Raw genomic sequence first — 24,927 nt, forward strand, 5'->3', positions numbered from 1 at the left:
AAGCTATCTACCTAGCCTAACCTACCTATGGGCTAATCGCTAATAAACAGCATAGCACCAGCCACAATGAAAACTGATACATTTACAGTCATTGTGATATTAGTATGCATACATTGGAGACACTCTTGGTCTCGGAGAGGCAACCATGGAGTGTGGAGTGTGGGTGTGATTTGTGTGCATTTGAAATACTGACAACAGCTTGTGAAGGCAGAAATGCACATTCAGACAGAAACTGATGAAGATTAGTTGCTTTTAAAAAAAAAAGTTTATAATAAGTATAAAATAAAGTTTCAGAGGAAAAGTGTAAATGCTCGGAAATGCAAATGTTTGGATAGGGTTCTATCTGGTTGCTAAGTGATGATGATGTCATCTCAGACATTCTGTCTAATTTAAAGCTGAACAGCTTTGATTGGTCAGAGAACCCAGAATGCTGCTAGGATAGGTTAGTGACATTGATGAGGGTTGAGTTACAGCTAAAAGTTTGACTCAAATCAACACTTAATTCCCAGCTGCCTAGCATAATGATTATGTTGCAATTCCATAATAAACAATAGAAGAATCTACTGCATCTGCCACTACCAGCATGGTCAGACTGGTCACCTTTGTCTTGGCTCTACACACACATCTAGTCATCAAGTGCCACATTATTTCTAGCCTTGTAACATCACTAACCCATGCATATCTATGTGGAGGGTGAAAACCAGCAATAGCATAGATCACTAAGTAGGTAGATCAAATATTGCACTATGATGATCAAATATTGCACTATGATGCTTAATGTTTTGACAGGATAGATTGGACAGATTCAAAATTAATACAATATTTATTACCAAACGAAATTTGCAGTTTAAAACAAAAACAATTTCTTTTTTAGAGCCTACCTCACTACCAGAAATCACAAATCAGTCATTCTACCAATAAGATCACTTTGTGGGTGTGAATTAATGAGGTTATTGTTTTTTGAGGATACAGTGAATTGTTTTGATAATTTATTCATCCTTTTTAAGGATGTTAGTGATGCATTATTTTCTGATTCATTTCTAAATTTAATCGACAGTAATCTAAGTATTTCAAAGTGTTGTACTACTTGTCATGAAATATGTTAAAGCTTTCCATAAAATCTGCTTTGCTTTAGAAAGAAACTGTGATCAACAGTATAACATCTGTGGGTGCCATAGTTACAGCTCAGGTGTTGTGATCAGCCGCTGTACACATGTGGCTGGTTTAATGAAGAACAAATACAACATATTTTAATCACCATCAGGCATTACATCTCACATCTTATATTTTCCTATAATTATTTTATTTTTCATTTTTAAGAATGATTTTGTTTCCATTTTTACATTGGTGACATTAGTTCCTAATGGCAGCTTATAAAGACATGATGCACTGTAAAAAATAAAGAGTGATTGATCAAACTTTTCCCCCATTACTTTTTTCCCTCCCCATCACATTTTATAGTCAGGTAGTTGTTTTGATCAGATGTGGAAAACAAATAGAATTAGACCCTTTTGCAAAGCTCCTACACATTAGATAACGCTAACTTAGGTAATTAGTCATTAATAATTAGTCATTAAAGTTACACTATAGACTATGAAACTCGATAAATCTAATGTAATGCCAATGTAAATTGTAACGTAATGTCTTCCTCTAAATTAAGTTCTGTGTCTCACTTCACATTCCGTTCTTCTTTAGTGTGAAATCTGATGAAAATCTGTCACATTTTGTGTTGTTATCTACCTAAATCTCTCTTTCAGCTGTGGAGCACAGTAAAGGGACTGTGAATGGAAGTAAGGCACCTCAAATGTCTTAATTCCTTAAGGTGCATACTTAGTCCAGGGTTCATCCAAGATCCTATTACATTTACATGAGCTGCCTATGGAAGCAGGACACTTTGAGAATGGACTGGGGGCCATGGGTGCTGTGAACTCAAACATTCTATTTACCTTTTGTGTTACTTAATGCAACAACAGAGGCTTTTTTTTTTTGCACCAAAACCTTTCCATAACTTTGTGAACCCACAAGTTTTTCCTTTTCTGCCCTTTATGTGGAATTTAGATGTGGGTAGAATGCTCCAAACGCAGACACCTTTGTCATTCCCACCCATGTGTAAACCACACTCCCCAATAGACACCTGCCAGGGCAGCCAGGGAACGAGAGAGAATAAGGAGAGGGAATACGGAGAGGGAGAGGGGGCGAAAGACAGGGAAGGAGGGGGAGAGAACAAGAAAGAAAAGCAGAACTACAAACATTATCCAGCGAGGGTAGCTGCAGAGCCTGGGGTTGAGTTTCAGTGCAGTGCAGACTTTTACTTAAGATACACTTTCTGAAAGACTTTCAGTTTACCGTGGGAACTTATACACGAGCCCATCCATTTCCATCAAAAACTTTGTAGATGCAGTATATGCGTATTTATGTTCCCGAAAATACAGTGCTGGAGATTACATTTGAAGATAAAAAAAATTGAGGAATTCACCTTTAAATATCTCCAAGTGGCGTCATTAAGCCTCCCTGAATTGTTCATACATGAATGTAGGGGCCAGAGGCAAACTGAACCAATGCTCACAGCACCGCCACCACCACCACCACCACCAACAGGGCTTTTGTTTTTTGCTTTTTGGAAGCCTCCCTTATTCACATGTATATAGACACACTGGGACCTCATCTTTTAAAATGTACACAAATGATGGTAGCGAAATGTAGCAGTATGTACAGGTGTTATCAGTGTTGACAAAAATGCAATAAATGCATCTTGTGAAGGCAATGGCCTTGCACACTGAGTCAAAATAGTTACAACCTGTGTTATTCTGTTTATCTACATCTCTACGTGTAGTGTTAAGTAAGAGGCTTTTGGGAGCTTGGTGGTAGTTTGTTAAGGCCTAAAAAATGCCTATAGAAAGAGACCATCAGCGTCCAATCCCCTTATCTGTAACATTTTCACCCCACGAGTAACGTTACTGCATGGCTTGTGCCTTGTGTTCCATTGATATAGAATGCTACATACTGACACCAGTTTTATCAAATCCTATACAGCATCTATAACATCATGGGGAAATATTTGTGGTCAACTATGAGAAAACTGAAGTTAAACAAAGAAGAAAATTCTCAAGCTAAATATACTTTTGACTGTACAAGGGCAAACAAAAACATGTTTTTAACATCATGTGAAAATAAATCAAACAAAATAATACACCTTTTGTCAAATGTAATGAATTGCTCCTCACAGCTGTCTGTTCTGTGAGTGCACTCAAAAGACCTCCAGTGTTCGCATACAGTCCTGGCTCTGTAAATTAGAAACAAGTGGCTCGGGCCAAGCCATGCATTATTGCAGCCAATTAGCATGTTTTTTAAGGGGCACAGAAAGGAGTGGTGTAATTTGAGCGAAAACAACAACAATCTTTTGCCATAATCATGGACTGTACTTTTAAAACACTATTTTGTGTTTAATTGTTGATAATTGATATGATACACGATTGTAGTGCCAAACAGCATGAGCATGATTTGGCATACTAGTCAGCATGCACTATTTGAGTGTTTGAATCAGATTCATTTAAGTATAAATATTTCAGATGTTTTCATTCATTTACATGTATGTGAAATGCTCCATGGTTAGCCTACATACAAGCCAGTTAGTACACATGTTGCATAAGGCCCATCATTCCTCTATTGTCCAACTTTGAAGGCTAAGTTCAATGAGAACAATGTGTAGTGACTGGCTAGATTCCCCCAAACTCCATCACATTTGTTACATTATGGGAGAAAAGGTGGTCTATTCCTACAACTAGCATGATTATCTTTATTTTGCACTTTGAAAGGTTATCAGAGTCAATGGCAATTATTTTGTTTTCCAGTTCTAAACTGTATGATGGCTTTTGTAATAGTCATTGAGTTTAGAACTAAGGGTAAAGAAGTAGGTCATGATGGCAGTGTAGGTTGCCAAACACTATTATACACCACTGGAAATCTAAACATAGCAAGGCTCCCATACTCATTGAAAGTATGGGAAGTACTTGATTTTCAGGAACACAAATTCAAGTATTGGACTTTAATGTCAGTTCAAGTTCTTTAAAGAGCTTGAATTCATCAGTGAGTGAATGAATTTGAATAAATGCTGTCAGTCACTGTTCTTTTATTACTTTGGATTAGCTAACCAAGCACATTCATTGTTCCACCAATCACCGCAAAGTGAACTGCTTGTACCATAACATAATATGACCACAGTTATAACTGTGTATGCATAGGGAACATTTTTTTTCTGTCTAGCTCTCTGGAATCTGAGGCCTGTCAGCCACTATTGCCTTGACATGCCTCGATTTTGATATATTTAAAAAAAAAAAACATTGATCCAAAAGTGCTACATATGCTTATATTCAGCACAAACAGCATTAATGAATGTCATTCATCTATTTTTTGTTTAAATCAACTGTAAACATACACTTAAAAAAAAAACGTATTTTAAGATATTGTATAAAACAAACACACACACACATTTTGTATATATTTCTGGCAATTTTTTTTTTACTTTTAGGGCCTCATTTACTAACATTGCGACCGCAGCGCAATCTGCACCTTTGCCAACCCGCATATAGCGCACGGTATTTTGCATCGTATTTATCAAACAAGAACCTCATCTGAATGTGTCGACGCCTTACCAGCGTAATCAGCGCCTAACCCCGCCCATTAGTGTTATTTAGCGCACAGCTAAAATAGGGAAGAAAGAGCCTGCTTGTTCTTGCCAGCATGGATAATGAGTTAAAATTAGAATTAGAGCTTTTGGTTCACGACGAGGTAACAGCAAACTATCCCGGGTAAATATAGAAACTCATAAATATTTCACCGTTTAGCCCTTCCGTCCACACTAAAAAGGGCGACAGTGGTACAGTGGTAGAGAAGTCGTTTAGTAACCAGAAGGTTGCTAGTTCGATTCCCTGTCGAAGCGTCCTTGAGCAAGACACTGAACCCCTAATTGCTCTTGATGTGCAGTGTGCCATCAGTGTAAATGTAAAATGTAAAATGTGTATACATTGTAAGTCACACATATGTAAGTCGCTTTGGATAAAAGCGTCTGCTAAATGACTAAATGTAAATGTAAAAGTTGTGATCACTTTGAATTCAAGACTGTCTTTTACTGGTGAGCTGATTTTGGGAAATTAAACTTTTCAGCGAACATTGAGTTTCTGGGTTGCTATGGTTACCCCTCAGGGTGCCTGTGCAGCTTCATATTAGCGAGTTAATTAGTGAGTTAATCACACACAGGCAACTGCAAACTGTTAAGATGGTTCCCTGAGCTAGAGATAGCTAGGATAGTTAATAGCCAGGTTAACTGCCCCATAGCATCTCGTTAAATAGTCTGGTAGGAATACACAACATCCCTTACTTTAAAGCGGCGTATTCCAACACTGAAAACCATGCTTTTCAAAAACGCTGCCCTAGGTGGATACATTTGAAAACTGGAGTTGTAGCGTGGACAGGGGAAACTGAAGTTTTCAGAAGTTCGGTTGCCATGGCACTGGGGGTAGCTTGTGCTTGAGAGGCTATAACGTCAAAATAAACATGTAAGGTTAAATTAATATGCTGCTCTGTCTCTACAATTTACTTACCGGTAGTTTAGTTAGTGTACTTCGAGTACAAGTACTTATCCTGAATAGATACGCGTTACTCCTACGCAGAAGGTGTGCACTGTACTTGGTGTGCTTGAACTATGAGTGAAAATACTGTTTTAAATCATACAATGAGCGATGAGTAGCAAAAAGATGAGTAGCAAAAAGATTTCGGCGGCGGCGGTGTGTGGCGAGTTTTGAGGGATGGATGGCAGAGGCGGGCAAAGGGTTTTAAGGGATGTTGTGCATATAAGTATTTATAGACAACGTATTTATTATGTATTATGTGGTCGTCTGTATATAAATAAATACACAACAACTGTATTTATCAACAAAATCTAATTTATTTCATAATTATTATGTATGTATTCACAATGAATGTATTCACAATCACTTATTTATCATTATAACAACTAACTATTGCAATAACGTATTATTTATTCATGACTTTTTTTATTACAACAAAATCATTCATATGAACATTACAGAAACAGTTGATGTAAGCCTGCTCAGGATATGCATTATAATTAAAAACAATGGCCAGTAGTAGTGTGTGTGTGTGTGTGTGTGTGTGTGTGTGTGTGTGTGTGTGTGTGTGTGTGTGTGTGTGTGTGTGTGTGTGTGTGTGTGTGTGCTTGAGTCAGTGTATATTTGTGTCTGTGTGAGTAAGAGAGGGGGCACAAAGAGTCAGTGATACAGAATTGAGGAGAAACTATGAGATTGGAAACAAATCTCAGATTTTGCCACCTATACAAAAAAAATTCATTCATAGAAATCCTATATGGATCTATACAGAATAGGCTATCAGTTAAAAGTTAACTTCTGTTTTGTAGTATTGTATATGTGTGTGGCTGACATGGCTGCCCTACGTGTTTTCTTAGATGAGGTGTACTCAGGGGCGGACTGGCCATCGGCGATACCGGGGAAATCCCTGTTGGGCCGACAGGGTTTGGGCCGGTTCAATATATTCACGTCAATCGAAATTGTCTGAAGGCAGAATATGTGCGCAGGGGGAGGGGGCGTGGCGGCGACAATTTCACAGTTATAAGTGTTATAGTCAGAATATGTGCGCAGGGGAGGGGGGGGGTGTGGCGGCGGTTACAAACATGAAGAAAAAAAGTTACGCCACTTTTTCCCCCCAGTCCACCCCTGGGTGTACTTTGAAGGCTTGGTATAGTTTCTTTGGCAAGACAAGAGAGAGCACAAAGTGCTGTTGTTAAAACTTGTTCTATTGTCTGTAACTAAATAACCATAGTGAAACTCCTCGAGGCATTGCTATGTGGAATGCAAAGTAGCCTAATGCCTGATATGTCGACGGACGTCATTCTTACCGCCATGCCCGATGTTGAAATCAATACGACAAGCTTTGCAAAACTATTGCAATAAAGTTTTTTTTTTATTCATGACTTTTTTTATTACAACAAAATCATTCATATGGACATCACAGAAACAGTTGATGTAAGCCTTGCACAGGTCTCAGGATATGCATTATAATTTAAAACAATGGCCAGTAGTAGTAGTTAGTGTGTGTGTGTGTGTGTGTGTGTGTGTGTGTGTGCGTGTGTGTGTGTGTGTGTGTGTGTGTGTGTGTGTGTGTGTGTGTGTGTGCGCTTGAGTCAGTGTATATTTGTGTCTGTGAGTAAGAGAGGGGGGCACAAAGAGTCAGTGATACAGAATTGAGGAGAAACTATGAGATTGGAAACAAATCTCAGATTTTGCCACCTATACAATCTCATAGAAGTTCTATATGGATCTATACAGAATAGCGGTTAAAAGTTAACTACTGTTTTGTAGTATTGTATATGTGTGTGGCTGACATGGCTGCCCTACGTGTTTTCTTACATGGGGTGTACTTTGAAGGAGGCTTAGTATAGTTTCTTTTGCAAGACAAAAGAGAGCACAAATTGCTGTTGTTCAAACATATTCTTCTCTCTGTAACTATTTTTAACCATACAGAGTTATGGTTAACTCTGTATGTTAACCAGAGTTAACCATAACTCTGTATGGTTAAAAATACAGAGTTTTTTAACCATAAAAAAAAACTGGTTTTTGACCATAGCAATGGTCCTCTCTGAGGAGGCATTGCTATGTGGAATGCAAAGCAATGCCTGATATGTTGACGGACGTCCACTGCCGTCCACCTCTGTCATTGTCCCTTTCCCTTTGAGTTGGAGTACATGATCTGGCAACTGTAGAACATTCGACAAACATTTTGATTTGATTTATTAATAAAATACATTTGGACCTCATAATATACGGGAGATTACCGGGAGAAAACACAAAACGGGAGGGGAGCGGGAAATGGGTCAGAAATGCGGGAGAAATCCGGGAAAAACGGGAGACTTGACAGGTCTGGTATAAACCTACCAGATTTCAAAACTTTAGCTGAAGCCGTTCTTGAGACATTGAAAGTTGTTGGTTGCAACAACCCCATGAATGATACTCAAGAAATGTCTCACTAGGTGGCGCTAGTCCACTAATAAATCTTAAGGAGCTAGGATAATGCACCTCCTAGAGGCCAACCTGCCATTAACATTTCATAATTTTTGGTGAAACAGTTTTCTAGTTATTGACATAGTGCCCTCTATGAATGAAATTTCACTGAAGGAAATCTGGCGTGTGGTACTGATAAAGGGGGTAACATTTTACATCACAAGATATTGGCTAGTAAAGCGCTGGATTTTTGTATTATTATTACAATATTTCATCACATTTGCATTATTCACAAGTTGGTACTACTCCACAAATGAGTCGTAATGAGCCAAGGACATGCCTCTCCCAGAGTCGAGCTATTGCCTAAAAAGTGCTCTGAGCCCACCCCACTTCAGGGGGTGCTAGCATGAAGAGACATGCCCGCCTAGGAACACAAACCTTACTGTATATTCGCTATCAGGCATGTGGGGCTCATCATGTCAACTTTCATGTGGATTAGTGACGTTTAAGTATATGATATCATACATAAATGATGCTTGTGTCAAATAAAGTTAAATTTCAGTTAAAGGTTTTTCTCTGATGATCTACTGCACTACCCACATATAAAACAATTCACAAAACTTTGTTAAACATTTGTGTCATGAAGGCTTGTCAACCAGTCAGATTAGTCGAAAGTAGTGTGCTGTAAATCAACCAGTCAGATTAGTCGAAAGTAGTGTGCTGTAAATCAACCAGTCAGACTAGTCGAAAGTAGTGTGCTATAAATCAACCAGTCAGACTAGTCGAAAGTAGTGTGATGTAAGTAAGACATTTGTTTCCTTCTTCTGTTATCATAGTCCATGTTCTGGGTCGCTAAGATGTTATCATAGTCCATATCCTGGGTACCTTACATTTTCTTTCTAGGGTTGAAACCATTTTGAATACATTTTATACTTAACTTTGATAATAATGTTGATAATCTATATTTCTCTGAAAGGTTCATACATTCAAGTGCAGCTCAAAATACTTAACCTGAAGAAAAAAATAAGAAAATATAAATGCACACAAACATTTGACATGGAATCCATTAACAAGGAATATAGGCAGAGGCTTTAGTAAATAAAATAAGTGATTTAGAGGGTAAATAAATAAAATATGAATGCAGAATTAGTACAAAATTGGTAAAATAAAAAATAAAAAATCTGGGGTACAATAAACTCAGAGTGTAAGGCAAAGGAATGAATGTGGGTTGAAAGTGTTGAAATGTCCATGAAATGTTCGATGAACAAATCAAATCAAAAGAGATTAATGGAAACTTAACAGTAAATGCATAAATGCATCTAAAACCTCATCACCCCTCCACTGTTATAGGTCATTGCCATTGTCCTCTGTGTTTGTTCATTGGAGAGCAGTGTGGAATTATCAGATTTGAGTTTGCCTGTAAAGATTGGGGTCATACTGAAATAATCTAAAGAGTTCTAATACCACATATAAAAGGGGCCAACTTTGGAATTCAAAATGTCAAATGAGCTTTTTGCAATCTGCACAATATTTGTGGGGAACTAGACCACTTTGTAACTGTAGTCCGAGCATCGCCCACAGGGAAGAGATATGATATACTGCTTTTTAACTGTTCAGGAGTACAGGTCATGAGGGAGTATGATCCCAAAAATGTGGTAAGAATGTCTGGTGTGACACTTTTTTTTTGCGAAACCCTTTGAAATAGCCGACAGTCAAAGCAGCAATAAGACGTTTTTTTTTTTTTAAATAAAACTGTCCAGCTAACAACTATGCTAATTTATGACTTTTGGTGAAGCTGTGCCGTGAAAACAATGTTCATATTTTCGTAGGGTGGTCCGACAGGTCCGTAAGTCATCATCATCATTGTTTATTCAGGGAGAATTGACTGAGCACAGGGCTCTTTTGCAGAAATGCCCTGATTGAGGCTACATAGTACAGAAGAACAATAAATAAACAAACCAAAACAAAACAGACAAAATAAATTAAAAAAAAAACACATTAAACAACTCAGAAATTAAGTATAAAAAAAAAAATAACATAAAGTAAAGTAAAAAAATTAAATCAGAGAATCATTTAAAACAACAGCGTTGAGGCACATCCTTATTATCTAAAAGGCTCTTAAATTGGTTGACAGACAAATACTTGGTTAATTTCAACTCCACTTGAACAGTGTTCCATTTATGGGAAGCAAAGAACTTAAAAGCTATTTTACCTATATTAGTTTTTGTAAAGGGGATTTCAAGGGAGATGAGGCTCTGTGACCGTGTATTATGACAGATGGATTTTAATTTTAAAAGTGATATGAGATAATTAGGCAGTTTTCCCACTAAGGCTTTATAAACAAATAAAAGACAGTGTTTTTCCCTCCTGTCTGCTAGAGGGAACCAACCAACATTCTTGTATAAGTTACAGTGGTGGGTCCTGAAAGCGTCTCCTGTAACAAAGCGAATAGCACTATGGTAAACAGAATCCAGGAGTTTTAAGGTAGAGGGTGCAGCATACATGTAAACAATGTCACCATAGTCAAGAACTGACAAAATTGTTGATTGCACTATTTCCATTCGGTTTTCAAAAGTAAAACAAGATCTTATTCTATAAAGAGCACCCAGTTTAATTTTAACCTTCTTAGCTAGGTCAAAAACATGTGATTTAAATGACAGCCTATCATCTAGCCAGATACCTAGGTATTTATAGCAAGGAACTTGCTCAATATTAGTCCCAGAACGGGTGCATATCCTATGGGTGGGGGGGACCTTATTTCTACCATTGGAGAAAATCATGAATTTAAGTGCATTTACAAGACGGCTAGTTGGATTGCACACGCTTAATATTATAGCCTATTTCAGCCTATTGGGAGGAGCTGCTGCTTACGAAAGGTGTTGGCAGTTTTTATTGCACAATACCTCATTTCCCTTGAGGCAATTAACAAGATTGTCATGTTGGGTAACAGATTATTTAACATTTTATGTAACGTGATCAAAGTGAGATGCCAATCTCCCTCAGGTTGTTTCTAATGTTGAGTAAGATGTTGAGTGAGTTTGAGAATGTCTGTCCAGAAGTAGAACAGACATTATCACATGCATTTGTTGCAGATAGTACTAGTAGTGATGTCTTCCCAAACATGCAGTGTCATTATTTATCCAACAGATGGCCACAAAGAACAGAATTACTAGAAAAGTTGAAACCAGATCCAGGTCTTTGAATTTCAAATTTGTGATAGTAGGATTATTCAATCTGGCTCAGAATTGATGAGAGAGATACTGTGCGTGATGCAAGCTGTTAAATAAATCATACTGAGGTCCTAAGTGCCCTGACCAGTCACCCAGTCCCCCACAGCATAATAAGGAGAGGCTGCTGTCTGGACAGTCTGCCCTAAAGTCCAGATCAGCAATGCAGCAAAAAAGCCTTCCCCAGTTCGGTGCCGCAATCTTGTCTCTGAGCTCTCCGGGGAGTTTTCTTTCAACTTCATGGTTTGACTTTTTGCTCTGATATGCACTCTGAGACCTTATATAGACAGTTGTCTACCTTTCCAAATCATGTCGAATCAACTGAATTTACCACAGGTAGAATCAAGGTGTAGAAAACGTATCAAAGATGATGAAGAGAATTTGGAGGCACCTGAGCTAAATTATTCATAGCAAAGGGTCTGAATGTGTAAAATCCTGTTTTTGCTTTGTTATTATGGGATAATTGGTGTATATTGATGAGGGAAAACAATTAATTTAAACAATTTTAGCTAAATTTTAAAATAAGGGCTGCAACATAACAAAAATTGAGAAAAGTTAAGGGGTCTGAATTAATTATTTATTAATAGAAACCAAATTCTACTGAAAGCCAAAATTATTTTGATTTTAAGATATTTACAGGCTTTAAGAACTGTATCAGTACCTCATCAGAAAAGTATTGTTACTTTTTACTGAATATTTTCTGATTTGTGAACTCTTACATCATGACTAAATTGACTTGTCCTGGATTAATGACTTTTTAAAAGTCATCCAGAACTAATGAAGTGTCTGACACGCCTCCCCCCAGAGGAAACTGAAGCACCTGCCAACCAGTTACAGAGCCTACATAAAAGCATTGGCTTACCATGACAGCACACACTCCAATCCCCTGGAACTAAGCTCCATAACACTCTCACTGCAAGTATGCTGGACTCGTCCCAGAATCGGGCAATGGTGCCAGTGAATGAGAGCTCGGGGCAAAAGGAAAGGGGCCAGTGGGAAAACAAAACAGAATTTCTTCTCACCGTGGCTGGTGCCATCGTAGGTCTGGGCAACATTTGGCGATTTCCGTATCTATGCTACAAGAATGGTGGAGGTAAGTTTAGATGAATACTAAGTACGCAAGAGTTTCTTGTTTCTGTTTTTGGGTCTTGTGATTGAACAGTATCATCATCGTTAGTGCCGTTCGATTTGTTTTCCTTTTAGTCAGAAAAGATCACTTTTTATGACTTTTTAAATTCTCATTTTGTATAATCCATAAATAATTGGCAAGACCCCTAAAATGGGAAAGAAATACTTTCATTCACCATATGGCTATAGTCATGATAGCCATACTCATAACATTCTATATTTGATCTTTCAAACTGAAAAGATCAGCTACAAAATTGAAATAGACATCAGCATCAAAAGCAGTGTTGTAATAACCTGGGGATCACTGCCACCTTTTCCTTTAGGACCACATATAAAGGGAATGCAGTGCCACTCCAGCTTTAACTAACATGCTTGAATATTTCAGTTTGCTTTTTTCCACCTATTATGTGGGAACTAAAATGATCTAAAAGTTCGGGAGGAGCCCATAGGGATGATAGAAAGCCCAGATGGGGAGTGACGGCTGTCAAAGAGATTTAAGCACTTCTCACATTAGCGCAGTCAGGTTGATTTAGGTGTTCATCAACAAAAGCATACCAAACATACCAACATACCAACCTACCATATCTAATGCATTCCTCATTCAAGTAGGCTACTGGTCATTGCTGCTCTTGATCCGGACCTTCTGACTTCTGTCCGAACCAAAACAGCAGGTGTGAAAGGTGCCTCAGGCTCCAGTCTGGTTCAAACTGAACCATGGTTTAGTTCATTTGCAGTGTGTAGTTGCGATAGACTGGAAGAGTAGTACAAATGAGATGTGGTAGCACATGGGGATAAAACGAAGGATTTCATTATAATTTGGTCTGACAAAGACAAGAAACCAATCAATGTTGAGTATTAGGAGGCACAGCCCATGTGATTGATGATGACAGGACGGATGTCATGCAAAGTGCTCTCGACTTTCAGGTGTGAAAACGCACCTAAGCGTGATTAACACATACCATCCGAGACTACACACAGACTCTCCTGCTAGAGATGTACGTAACTAAATCATCTCATCTGATCTGTCATTACTCAAAGTATAGCATGACTTGTAGCACTCTTAAACACAGCTCCATTTCATACAATATTTAATAACATTGTTTAATAACATCCTGGCAAGAAGTCAAAATATGAGAATGTCAAAAGTCATTAAGTCTGTTAAAGTCAAAAAACTTAATATGACAATACACCATTAATCAATACATCACCAAACAGCATCAAGTTTGCAACATTTCTTTGTAACTAAATATTTAAAACAGATACACAATAAGCAACGAATCAAAGGATGGGTATAAATATATTATTTGCAAATGTCAGCTGTAAAATAATAGAAAATCTGTAAAGCCTGTAAGGTATAGCCTTTCTATTTTCTTTAGCTGTTTGCGTTAACATCTGTGTGACTTGTTTTTGTGTTATTAGTTAAATTAATTATGCCAACAGATTCACATTTATAACATATATATTATAATAATAATGTTTTTTGGAGTGGGGCATCACAAAGCAATTCCACTTAGGGGAACCAAATGGCCAGCAGCGGCCCTGAAAAGAACAGAGGAAAGCCAAAGTTTAGGAAGATGCATAGTGATATTTATGACAATATAATATAAATGTATATGTTTTTGTATTGCTCTCTCAAATATATCTGCCTTCCTACATAAAAAAAATGGTATTTTTTTATTTGGGCAAGTCGAATTCATTTCAGGCAGCAAAAATCTGAAGAATGCCTGCCCTGAGGGCTACCAGGGGAATGGACATTTTGCAAGCCCTGTATACAATGTCCTCAAAGGGGTCACTAACGGGCCATTAACTTAATTAAGGTCAAAGAAATTCTTGCACTCTGCACCTTTTTATGTCTTCTATCAACTTAAGTTCCAAAACAGCAGAGGAGGGTGAGCAGGAGAGTAAGTGTTTCTTTCTCCAGTGTAATTTTGCCTCTTTGTAATCCCAAGGTGCATTTCTAGTTCCATACTTCCTATACTTGGTGACATGTGGTATACCCCTGTTTGTACTGGAGACTGCACTTGGCCAGTATACCAGCCAAGGTGGCATCACCTGCTGGAAAAAGACCTGTCCTCTGTTTGAGGGTGAGTAAAAAAGACGTCGGATCGACAAAACAAATATTTATTTTAAGATTATTGGATTGGCCAGGATAACTTCTATTGTGAACTTTAAAAAAAAGTCTATTAAACAAGTTGACCATATCATTCATAATAGATCCAAAAACCCATAACTTTTCATTCATATGCAATCTTCTAATCAAGCAATATTTGCAAGAAAAAGTCTTACGGCTTCTATTGTGTTTTTCAGGCATGGGATATGCCAGTCAGATCATCATTCTGTATGGTTCCGTCACTTACATCGTGATCCTGGCATGGGCATTCCTCTACCTATTCTCATCCTTCAGTTATGAGCTGCCCTGGGCCAGCTGTAAAAATGAGTGGAATACAGGTGTGTAGAAAAACAAGTACAACGTACATCCATGATATGTAATGCTATTATAACACACAAATACATTATCTATGTTACCACATCACTGCATGTATCCCTCTGTATGCGTTATTGAAATATTTGTGGTTGCTATTTGAAGTGCTACTATAAGTTATACATGTATCCGTTCACCTACACTCAGGTGGAGAAATTAGATCTGTTCATTATTGAGGAAAATTGTCCTCAACATTGGGATATTGGATGCAAACTTGGTTGGTAGTGTACATATTTTCTAAAGGAGCACCAATTGATCGGCTGGTGACTGGAATCAACGGTTTTAAGCTTGATAGGCCATGACTGGTGACAGGCCGATCAATCTCAGATATATCCGATTATGTGCCTGTCAAATTTATAGGCATGAACTGCAAAATGGTTCATGTCACACACACACAGTGGTAAATGTCTCTGGTATGGATTATGAAAAGATAAGGAAAGCTACTGAAATGAGTATGAAATTGCTCAAGTGTAAACATTTAAAGTCATACAAGAAATACTAAAAGGTCATTGAAAGCATGCTGAAATGCATTAGTTACAGTAGTCAATTCAAAAAGCATCCTACAGGACAAGCATCAGAAACGAGCATCTACACTTTAAAGCAAGCATTTATATGAACCACACACTGCACCGCACACGACTTAAAGGGGACCTATTATGCTCATTTTCAATGTTCATGATTTTATTTTTTAATAGATCTAGATTAGATTTATATGCTTTAATGTTAAAAAAAAAATTCTCTCAAACGGTACATCTCTTTTCACCCTCTGTATGAAATGCTCTGTCAGAGAGTCTTTAAAGCCCGCCAATATTTCTGTTGATCATCTCTTAATACACTTAATGTAAAAATATTAAATGGTAACTTTAACAACCACAATTAGTAACGGTTGATTGATAAACTGTCCATCAACATTTCTACCACAATGAGTGTGTTACGACAAACACGTGAACAAAGTTAACATATTCCGTAATTTTGCCAGGTGGTATAAACTCAATGAAGTTCGTGGTGAAATAAAATTGCTATCTGGACAACTGGCAAGCTGGCAAGCTAGCAGGCACTGCATTATAAATCACCAACGTTTTCGGCTAAAGAATTTGGGCTTAGCAACAATAGAATCAATTGTAAACTAGCAAACCCTTTGTCTGTGACTAAGTCAAGTAGTACTAGAAACTGAATAGATTGGCTTCTTTTTAAACTAGACCAAATGATTCCTTTGTGGACTATATGTACATGACCTTAATACATGTGTAGAGACCGTAGTATAAGGGATCATAGCCACCAAGGTGTCCTGATATGTGAATATATTTGGATTGGAGGAGGAACACCTCAGGAAACACCTCATCCAATATTTTTGCATATGGGGACACCTTTGCGGCCATTATTCCTTAAATACTGTTTGTGAGTCTTATTCAAAAACCAAACATTTGACAAGCATTCATCACACATGCACTTTAAAACTATCTATCTTGCCTTACATTCAGTGTGTGGAGGTGTAACAGTATACAGTAAGTGTTTATTTTGATAATTTTGACTTCAAAATGATTTCCCCTCTCTGATATCCTAGATAGTTGTGTCCATTTTGGTAACAACTCCAATTGGACTTCACCTACAAACAGCTCATCTTCCATCATGGAATTTTGGCGGTAAGTGTAAACACCACCCTACCTTTCTTTTCTGAGGCCTGTGTCATGAAGCCCTCTGTTAAAAAGAAGAACCACATGTATACCACAGTGAAAAACCTAATTAGCTAATTAGTGTTGAAAGATTCTGTACTCTACCAGTTTAATCCCGACGAATCAAAATAAGATATTTAAGGAACTTGGACTGTAATGCAAGAGGACACTCTCTTCTAAAACATCTTAAGGTCGACACAAAAAAGGAACTAATGAGAGGAAAATGTCACATTACACAGAAATGATCATTCCACCACAATCTCACAGGACAATGCACAACTATTAAGCTTATTAAGGTATTAAACTAGGGGTTTGGTAGAAAAGTGAATTGCTTTATTCCTATGCTGCCAGCTCATAGGTGTGGTAAGATGCAGTGCCCTTTCCAAACTGCAAACACTGATATATGACTAGTAAGTTACAATTGGTCGGTATCTTGATATTTGTGAAAGCCATTCCCAAAGCACAGTCTTTCATAATTTCCCTTGTGAGACTGTTCCTGGTAAACTTCTACATGATTATCTTATTATCAACCTAGGCCTACATTCACTCTTTTGAAGCATGGAATTATCGAATGAACGGTGTAAAGCATTGCATAAGAACAGTAGTGAATTCATACAGATTTATTTTGGCTACATATTCGTGTACTGCATCCATGCGCTTTCCCTGGCTGCGGGGAAAAGGAAGGTCGTGTGGAAGGTCTTTTCATTAAGTCAGCAAAACCTTGTGCACTGCAAACTGCATATCTCAGACTTCTGGAGTTTGATAAGACCAAAAGAAACATCAAACCATTGGCTAATTACTGGTATAGTAATTTAGTAGTATATCGCTAGGCTTTTTAGCATCAACATAATTCAAAACATTGTGTACACGCTCAGTGATTTACCTTGATTTTTTGTTCTTTGTTTATTCTAAACTGGAGCTTTTCAACTTTGTGTCTCACATTTCACATCTGACATCACACATAAACTATAGACATTTAGTAGAGCAACGATACTCTACAATACCAAAGCATCTCCCAAACACAAGGTCATTCTCAACCATCAACAATCCTTAAACCCCCTGCTCTTCTCAGCAGGTGTCAAAAGACCTTGAGAAGTTGGTCAGAATGTTTTTGCTTTTCACCAATATTTTGTCTTCCTTTTAGTTTAGACTTAATTGAGTCTTCCTGTCCAGGTCCAGATGATGCCTACATTTTGACGAACTTCTCAAGGTCTTTTGACGCCTGCTGAGAAGTGCAGGGGGTTTAAGGATTGTTCATGGTTCAATGAGTGCAGACACCTTACAAAAAAAGAACAACCTGATTTAAGGCAGGCAGTGACATGATCTGTGCCCTATTAGATATGGTAGGCACCATTCACCATAGGCACCATCTTGTGATTCAGTGTCTTCGGTTTTCACGTGGCCACCTCTTGTTCTGTTGGTCGATTTGAACTATTAGCCCATTGTCCTCAGAAACCCTACATGCCAACATTTAGGTTTCAAAACCTGGAAGATTTTTAATGGCGGTGGGGGTTGGTGGGTAGTACCGGTACATAAATACCTCTACCTGTGAGGTTGGCAATCAGTAAATAATGTAATCAGCTGTTCTCGGGGGGGGCCCTTTCCAGCTCAGGCCTGTCGCAACGCCCCTGGCTGGAGGTGTCAGCTACAGGCATACCAAGGCACACCCATGGCTAAGCCAATGGTGTATCTGTAACCAGACCTGCTATGATTTATCTTGCAAGACAAGAGAGAGCAGAGAGTGCTGTTGTTCATGCTCATGCATGAAATGCTCAATGTATGTTTTCAGTAACAATCTTTTTCTCCACACAAAAAGATCTCTCTGAGAAGGCACTGCTGTGTGGCATGCATCCATTAGAGTTGCCAGCTGAACCTCTCATCTGTCCCTAGAAGGCCCCAGAATCTGCCCGCTCTCTCTTCCTTTGGCATCTCCATCCTGTCGGAGACCTGGTAGTTTATTATATAGGCTTAAAGTCCAATCTAAGTAACCAGTCATCCTTATGCTAACAGGGACTCGAGATGCTATATACTGTATATCAAAGACTTAAATTTACAAAACCTGATGTCAAAATGTCAAAATGTTTTTAGAAACAAATAAAACAAAAGTAAACATATAAAGGACAGACTTCTTGACATGGACAATGGAACATTCAGTTTCAATATTTCTGCCATGATTGCCACCAAGATGAAATGGACGACAGCAATAATGATAAACCTATGATGTCCAAGAGGACAGCCTTCAACTGCCATTTTTTAAAGATAAGCACGCTAACAAATTATTTTAAATGTTGCCCATGATGCCATGTCATCACCAAAAAAGTTATGTAGATTAGGGGACAAAAATTTTTGACGTTTTCCAGTTTAAAAGAAACTAGCTAATAAACATGATAATCTAGTGTTTCTGTTTGAGGTCTCCGGGGGTAATTCGATGGTATTTGAAACACTCTTGTGTATATTACCTTTTAGCTGTTCAAGACAGGTTTTAAGACCTGTTCCTTTTAAGAAGGATAATCATTTTAAACATATCCTGAACTCCAAGGCCCAGATATGGAGAGCTTCTGTTTTATTCCCATATTTTTTAAAACAGCCTTCAACACCTGTCCTGCGACATGTGAACCTTTATCGCTATCAATTTGGAGAAGAAATCTCCATCGAGACAAAGTGCGGGTATCCACTTGCTTTTACAACAGTATCAGCAGTAGCTTTTAAATGATTTGGTAATTCTCATCATACCCCCTGATCATTTTGTTTTTGTGTGTATATGGTGCTGGTTTCGCGTAGTGGATGCAAGTGATACAACTTGGTCCATCTCAGTAAATCAAAAGCACATCGGGCACGTTGTTAATACATCTGTGTGAACCTATCAGTGGTGGTATCACAAAATAACGTCTTCAATCATCATTTGATAAACTGCAAGAGAATGTTGATCTGACCTGCAACAATCTGCCAAATCAGTCCCCTGAGCTAGGGGCATTTCAAAGGGATTAAGTGAATCAGATAATTTCACCCTTCTGGGCAATGAGGACAACTCTGCTGCTGTTGTAAAATGAGAACTTTGCCAAACTAGATCCCAAATTGAATAATGCGTTAAGATGCTGTCAGTTTAGATATTGGCAGGAATATCAGGTTGCATGGCCTAACTACAGGTTCTGTGCCCCCTCTCTCCTTCTTTTTATCCAGGTGCCAGCCCGTGCAAACCCCTTCCTTTTCCACCTCAGCCCACTCAGTCATTCTCTCACCATTCTTTATCGTGGCTGTAGGTAGAGATAACGTATTTCCGGTGGGATCCGTATTGAAACCGGGAGTTGGCACTTTACTTCGGTCTCTGGTTGGTTAAAACTTTTCATCTGACCTGAACAGCCAATCACTTGTGTGTTTAGTCGTATGACTTCGTAAAAGTTTGGTTAACTAGTCAGTTGAGCCGTATAAATTTTTTTTCAAAAACGATTGTTTAAAAGGCAGGCGATCGACACAATTTCTCAACGAAAAAGTGTTCCAGACAGTTTTACAAAATCAAACGTCCTGTATGAATAATTGCATGCTGATAACTTCAGTAAACTCAAGAAAAACAAGACTTGTGGATTCACTTGAGATGCATCATCTTTATTTTGCAAAGACAAGTCTGACAAGTCTGACAAGGCACACAACAGCCTGTTTTTCAGTTGTCAAACATAGATGTCCCTCACGGAAATTACTAGATATCAAATTTGCTTTACAACACTGGAGGATTAAGGAGCAGGTTGAGACCTGACTACACTGCAGCCATCAAATATTATAGCTAAGGAATATGTAATAATCTAGAAGCTTTGAGCTAACTTGTAAATGTATACCATGGACCATCACAAATAAAATACATGGGGAAAATCAAATGGGAACTAGGAAGAACCCCTTAGAGTAGATAACAGAGTGTTTGGATTAGCAACTTGACCTTGTTAGAGACATAACACAACCAATAAGCACAGGATCATCTGTAGTGTAACTGTGAGGTGTTATCTCTGTATTCAGCATTTATAACAACATGCAACTTTGGCACATCTCAATAGGGGACAGGACACCTAGCCTCTCACCCTAGCCACACATTCTTATGACCTCCCAAAGTCACTTAAACTAAAACAACAGAATTTCTTTTCCCACACAAACATGTCGTTACACTTTAGTCACTGGGGTGAAATAGGATTATTACGGAGACAATTAGTCCTTGATCAGACAAGCCCTCTGGCATTCGCCGTGACCCAGGGTTGAAAGGTCATCCCCTGGTGGTCCCCACCCTTCACCTGTTGCTGCGTGTCCAGCTCCACCTGGCTTATTGACTCACCCCAGAGGCACTTGGTGTTCTGCACAACCTCTCTGAGTGTGCAGTCTCTACTATGATAATAATAATAATGATAATAAACTTTATTTGTATAGCACCTTTCATGCAAAACAATGCAGCTCAACAGCAAAAAAATTACGTGCAGAAAGAAATTACATGCACAGTGATCCACATAAAAATAGACATCAAATAAACATAAAACATAAAAACTAGGATAGAGTGCATAAAATAAAATAAACATAAAAACAGGGATAGAGTGCATAAAGATTTAAGATAAAAAATAGAATACATAAAATGCATAACATAAGATAGAAAATAAAACTAATTAAATAATAATAAAAAAAAAGTAAAATTAAAATAAATAAAAATATATTTTTATATATATAGTGCGAAGTCGTAGCTAGTTAAAGGCTATGGTGAAGAGTTACGTTTTTAGCTTTCTTTTAAAAATGTTAAAGTAACACTATGGAGTTTCTGGAGCTGCCAGGTAGGGGGCTACTTTCTGCTGGACTATTCAGTAACTTATTTGTTTACTTGCTTTGTCTTGTGTTACAATTGCTTGATGTTTGACTGTGTTAGGAAAGTTGTTGACTCGCTAGTTTGTCATAAACAAAGTAAGCAAATTTCAACAGGTTTTGCTAAGTTTAGCCGCTAGCAAGACATCTCGTTAGCAATGTTAGCAAGCTTGTTATAACACGCTTGGACATTGATGCTAGTATGATACCAGAATTTCCCCACGGGATGAATAAAGTATTTATCTATCTATCTCTATCTATCTAGTAATAAGTGCTCTCGCATCGGCTTCTTTGTAATGTTATTGTGATAGCTATGTTGGCTAGCTTGCCAACATCTTTCCTAACACAGTCAAACATCAAGCAAGTGTAACACAAGACAAAGCAAGACTGCAAATAAGTTACTGAATAGTCCAGCAGAAAGTAGCCCCCTACCTGGCGGCTCCAAAAACTCCATAGTGTTACTTTAAGCGAGCTGGCTTCCCTAATATCCATAGGCAGTATGTTCTATAGCTTTGGGGCGTAACTGACAAAGGCTGTGTCCCCGATTTTCTTACGGCGGTTGCTGGGAACCTCCAATAAACCAGCATTAGATGATTGCAGTGTTCTTGAAGGCAAGTTTTTGACAAGAGGGTTTGCAATGTAACTTGGTCCTAGCCCATTAAGGGCTTTGTATATAAGGAGAAGGACCGTCAAATATATTCTAAATGTTACTGGAAGCCAGTGCAGAGCAGCTAAAACTGGACTAATGTGCTCTCTCCTCTTGGTTCTGGTTAATAGCCGAGCTGCAGAGTTTTGAATGAGCTGAAGTCTATCAGTTGTTTTTTTCGGGAGTCCAGTTAGAATTGCATTACAATAATCAAGCCGGCTTGAAATTAAGGCATGAATCAGTTTATAAATGGTAGTACTTTAGCTATGTTTCTAAGGTTGAAAAATTATGTCTGAATCTAATACTTGTAACCTCAGATTTAATCCAGGGAGTTAATTTCCCCATATTATTAAACAGCATTTCTCTTTTTGTTTTAGGGCCGACTAGTAGGATCCCAGTTTTGTCTTCATTTAACTTTAAGAAATTATTGCTCATCCACTTATTTATCGGCAAAAGACAGGTAGTAATGGAGTTTATAGCTGCAGCATCATTAGGTTCAACAGAGATGTACAGTTGCGTGTCATCCGCATAACTATGGAAACATACATTGTATAAAATAGGGGATATTGAATGAGTAAACCCCAAAAGGACTGTATGACTGGTAACTGAAATAGGTAACAATCGCCACATGTTTGTCCGGTTAGAACAAGAACGGATGCCAAAGTTCCAATGATGACTGATTTATTTCCACACACACACTCGAGACATGAAGTGGTAGATGAATGAATGAATGATGCCCGTGAATGTAATCCGTGTAAAGGATTGACAGTAGACTGACAATGATGATTAACTGTGAGTATAATTATCCCGTGTAAAGGGACTTATATCCAACAATTAATCCTTGAATGACCGTGAATTGAGTTATCCGTGGTTTGGTATGAATGTCTCTGATCGTGATATTGTCCAAAGCACTCCTTGATGATGACTTCTCCAACTGCGCTTGACTTGACCCACAAAATGGCCATGAGTTGGGTCGGCCTTATATAGTGGAGAGGGGGAGTGAGAAACAAGTCCAGGCATGCTTTGGAAACCCAGCATGAGGTGCCCATATGGCCATATAGTGAATCTCACTGTTTACGAGCCTCCACGGACTCCTGGGGTCAACTGACAGGCTGACCTCTGCCTGGACCCCAGTGGGGTGCACAGCTGGATGCAGCTGGTGAAGCAGCCTTTTTAACAGCCGCCCTCAACTGTTTTCCTGAAATGAGCCAGTTGCATCCTGCGGGAATGATGGGAGTAGGATGGCAACGGGCCGCGTGTAGGTCCGGTCCTTGACCTGGATTTGCGCCGTCCGTGAGCTGATGAGGAAACAGCCACACCTGTGGAAACAGAATGCGGCCGAGAAAGCCGCCACCTGAAGAGTGAAAGTGGGTCAGCCATTCTGGGAATGACTGGGTTGCTGCGCCATCTTCGGCACTCAGCACAGCCGTCCTGGTGCTTCCTGATGGCCTGTCTCCCCCTCAAGATCCAGAACCGTCGCCTTAGCTCAGCAAACACCCTGTCCAGGCCTGAATGCTTGAGCCGGCTGTCACCATCCTGGATGATGTACTTGGTGTTGGGGTGATGAGGATCCAGCACTATGGGGTGCAATGCGTCCTCCTCCAGGGACTCACACCTGCGGAGCCGCCCCCCAACACGGATCAGCTGGACCCCTGAGTCGAACTCCGGACGTGTGTAGTCTGCTGGCTGCAGGGACAGGTTTCCCTGTGGAAAGAAGAATGAATTCCTCCAGGAAGCAGTCTCTCTGAAATGTCCGGAGGAGAGCAAGCTCAGCTTGCCTAACGTCCTCTGCTGCGGGGTCTGTGGGCGTAGCCGCCCCATGACATGCTCTGATAGAGGCCTCCAGCAGCTCTTGATAGCTGCTGAAACCTCCGGGATCTGTAAGAGACTGAGCAGAGGTCACAGAGACGTTACCACAGAAGGATGACTTCCGTAGGTCAGCAGGCTCGTGGAATGATGACCCGTGCCTTCCTGCTGACGGGGAAGGCTTCTTCCTTGTGTCTTTGCTGCGTGCCTCCCCATGGATGAGCTCCTGACACAGCCGTTTCCCAGTGCCACACCGGTGACCAAGGACGGACTGTTGGAGTGCTTGATGAGGCAGGCGATCCACCTTCACTCTGACGATTTTCTCCTCCTGTGACCTGACAGTGGCTATGTCCTGCTTTGACCGTGTGATGAGCTTCACATTCGGGGAGGGCAGGACATCCATCTGCCAGGGCTGAGCCATGTGATGAAGCAGCTCAACAGTTGGAGGATGAGTCCCAGTGAGTAGACACTGAGGGGTGGAGGACTGATGCATGGGTACCTTGAAAGGGCCTTGCAGTGTCCAGCCAAGGCGTGTGTTCAGTGCAGCCGGTCCACCTGGTGGGCCTAGGTGCACTCGCTCAACTGGGGTGATGAGATGGGGGTAGTCAGACCCGATGAGGAGCAGTGGTTGGGCCTGACTGAATGATTGAAGGGGCAGGCCTCTGAGATGATGATAGGCCTTCTGCAGGGCTTTGAGCGGGTATGAGTGGGTAGAGAGGCCAAGCTCTGTTGATGTAAAAGCTTGCTCTATCCGGAACCGCTTATGAGGTTGACTGGCTGATGCCACGGAAAAGGAAACTGAACTCCCTGGCACAGACTTGCCGTCCTGACGGATAGTCCGGAGTGCCAGATCCTCCTTCCGTCCTTGAAGACCCAGTTCCTGAGCAGCACTGTGAAGCAGCATTGTGCGCTCAGAACCGTCATCCAAGATGGCGTACGTCTCCATCTTCCTGTTGCCATTGTACAGGCACACCTTCACCAGCTTCAGTAGCACACTACTACCCCCCCTGCAGGATCAAGGTAGTACGTCACTGGCTGATGAATGGCCGGGGCTGGCTTCTCCAGTCTGATGTTGACCTCATGCAGCACTTCCAGATGCGTCAGA

General features: G+C 39.5%; 1 protein-coding gene across 1 annotated transcript in view; it reads left to right on the forward strand.

Annotated features, from left to right (window-relative positions):
• Positions 1–11,526: 11,526 nt before the first annotated feature.
• The window catches only part of slc6a11a (solute carrier family 6 member 11a), a 34,646-nt gene continuing 21,245 nt past the window's right edge, over positions 11,527–24,927 (forward strand). Inside the window, exons 1-4 of the mRNA XM_031568338.2 lie at positions 11,527–12,353; positions 14,338–14,472; positions 14,696–14,836; positions 16,435–16,513. Of these exons, the coding sequence (XP_031424198.1) occupies positions 12,182–12,353; positions 14,338–14,472; positions 14,696–14,836; positions 16,435–16,513 (527 nt within the window). The 5' untranslated portion in view covers positions 11,527–12,181. The remainder of the gene's footprint in view (positions 12,354–14,337; positions 14,473–14,695; positions 14,837–16,434; positions 16,514–24,927) is intronic.

Source organism: Clupea harengus, chromosome 5 (genome assembly GCF_900700415.2).
Source record: "Clupea harengus chromosome 5, Ch_v2.0.2, whole genome shotgun sequence".
Classification (NCBI taxonomy): Eukaryota; Metazoa; Chordata; class Actinopteri; order Clupeiformes; family Clupeidae; genus Clupea; species Clupea harengus.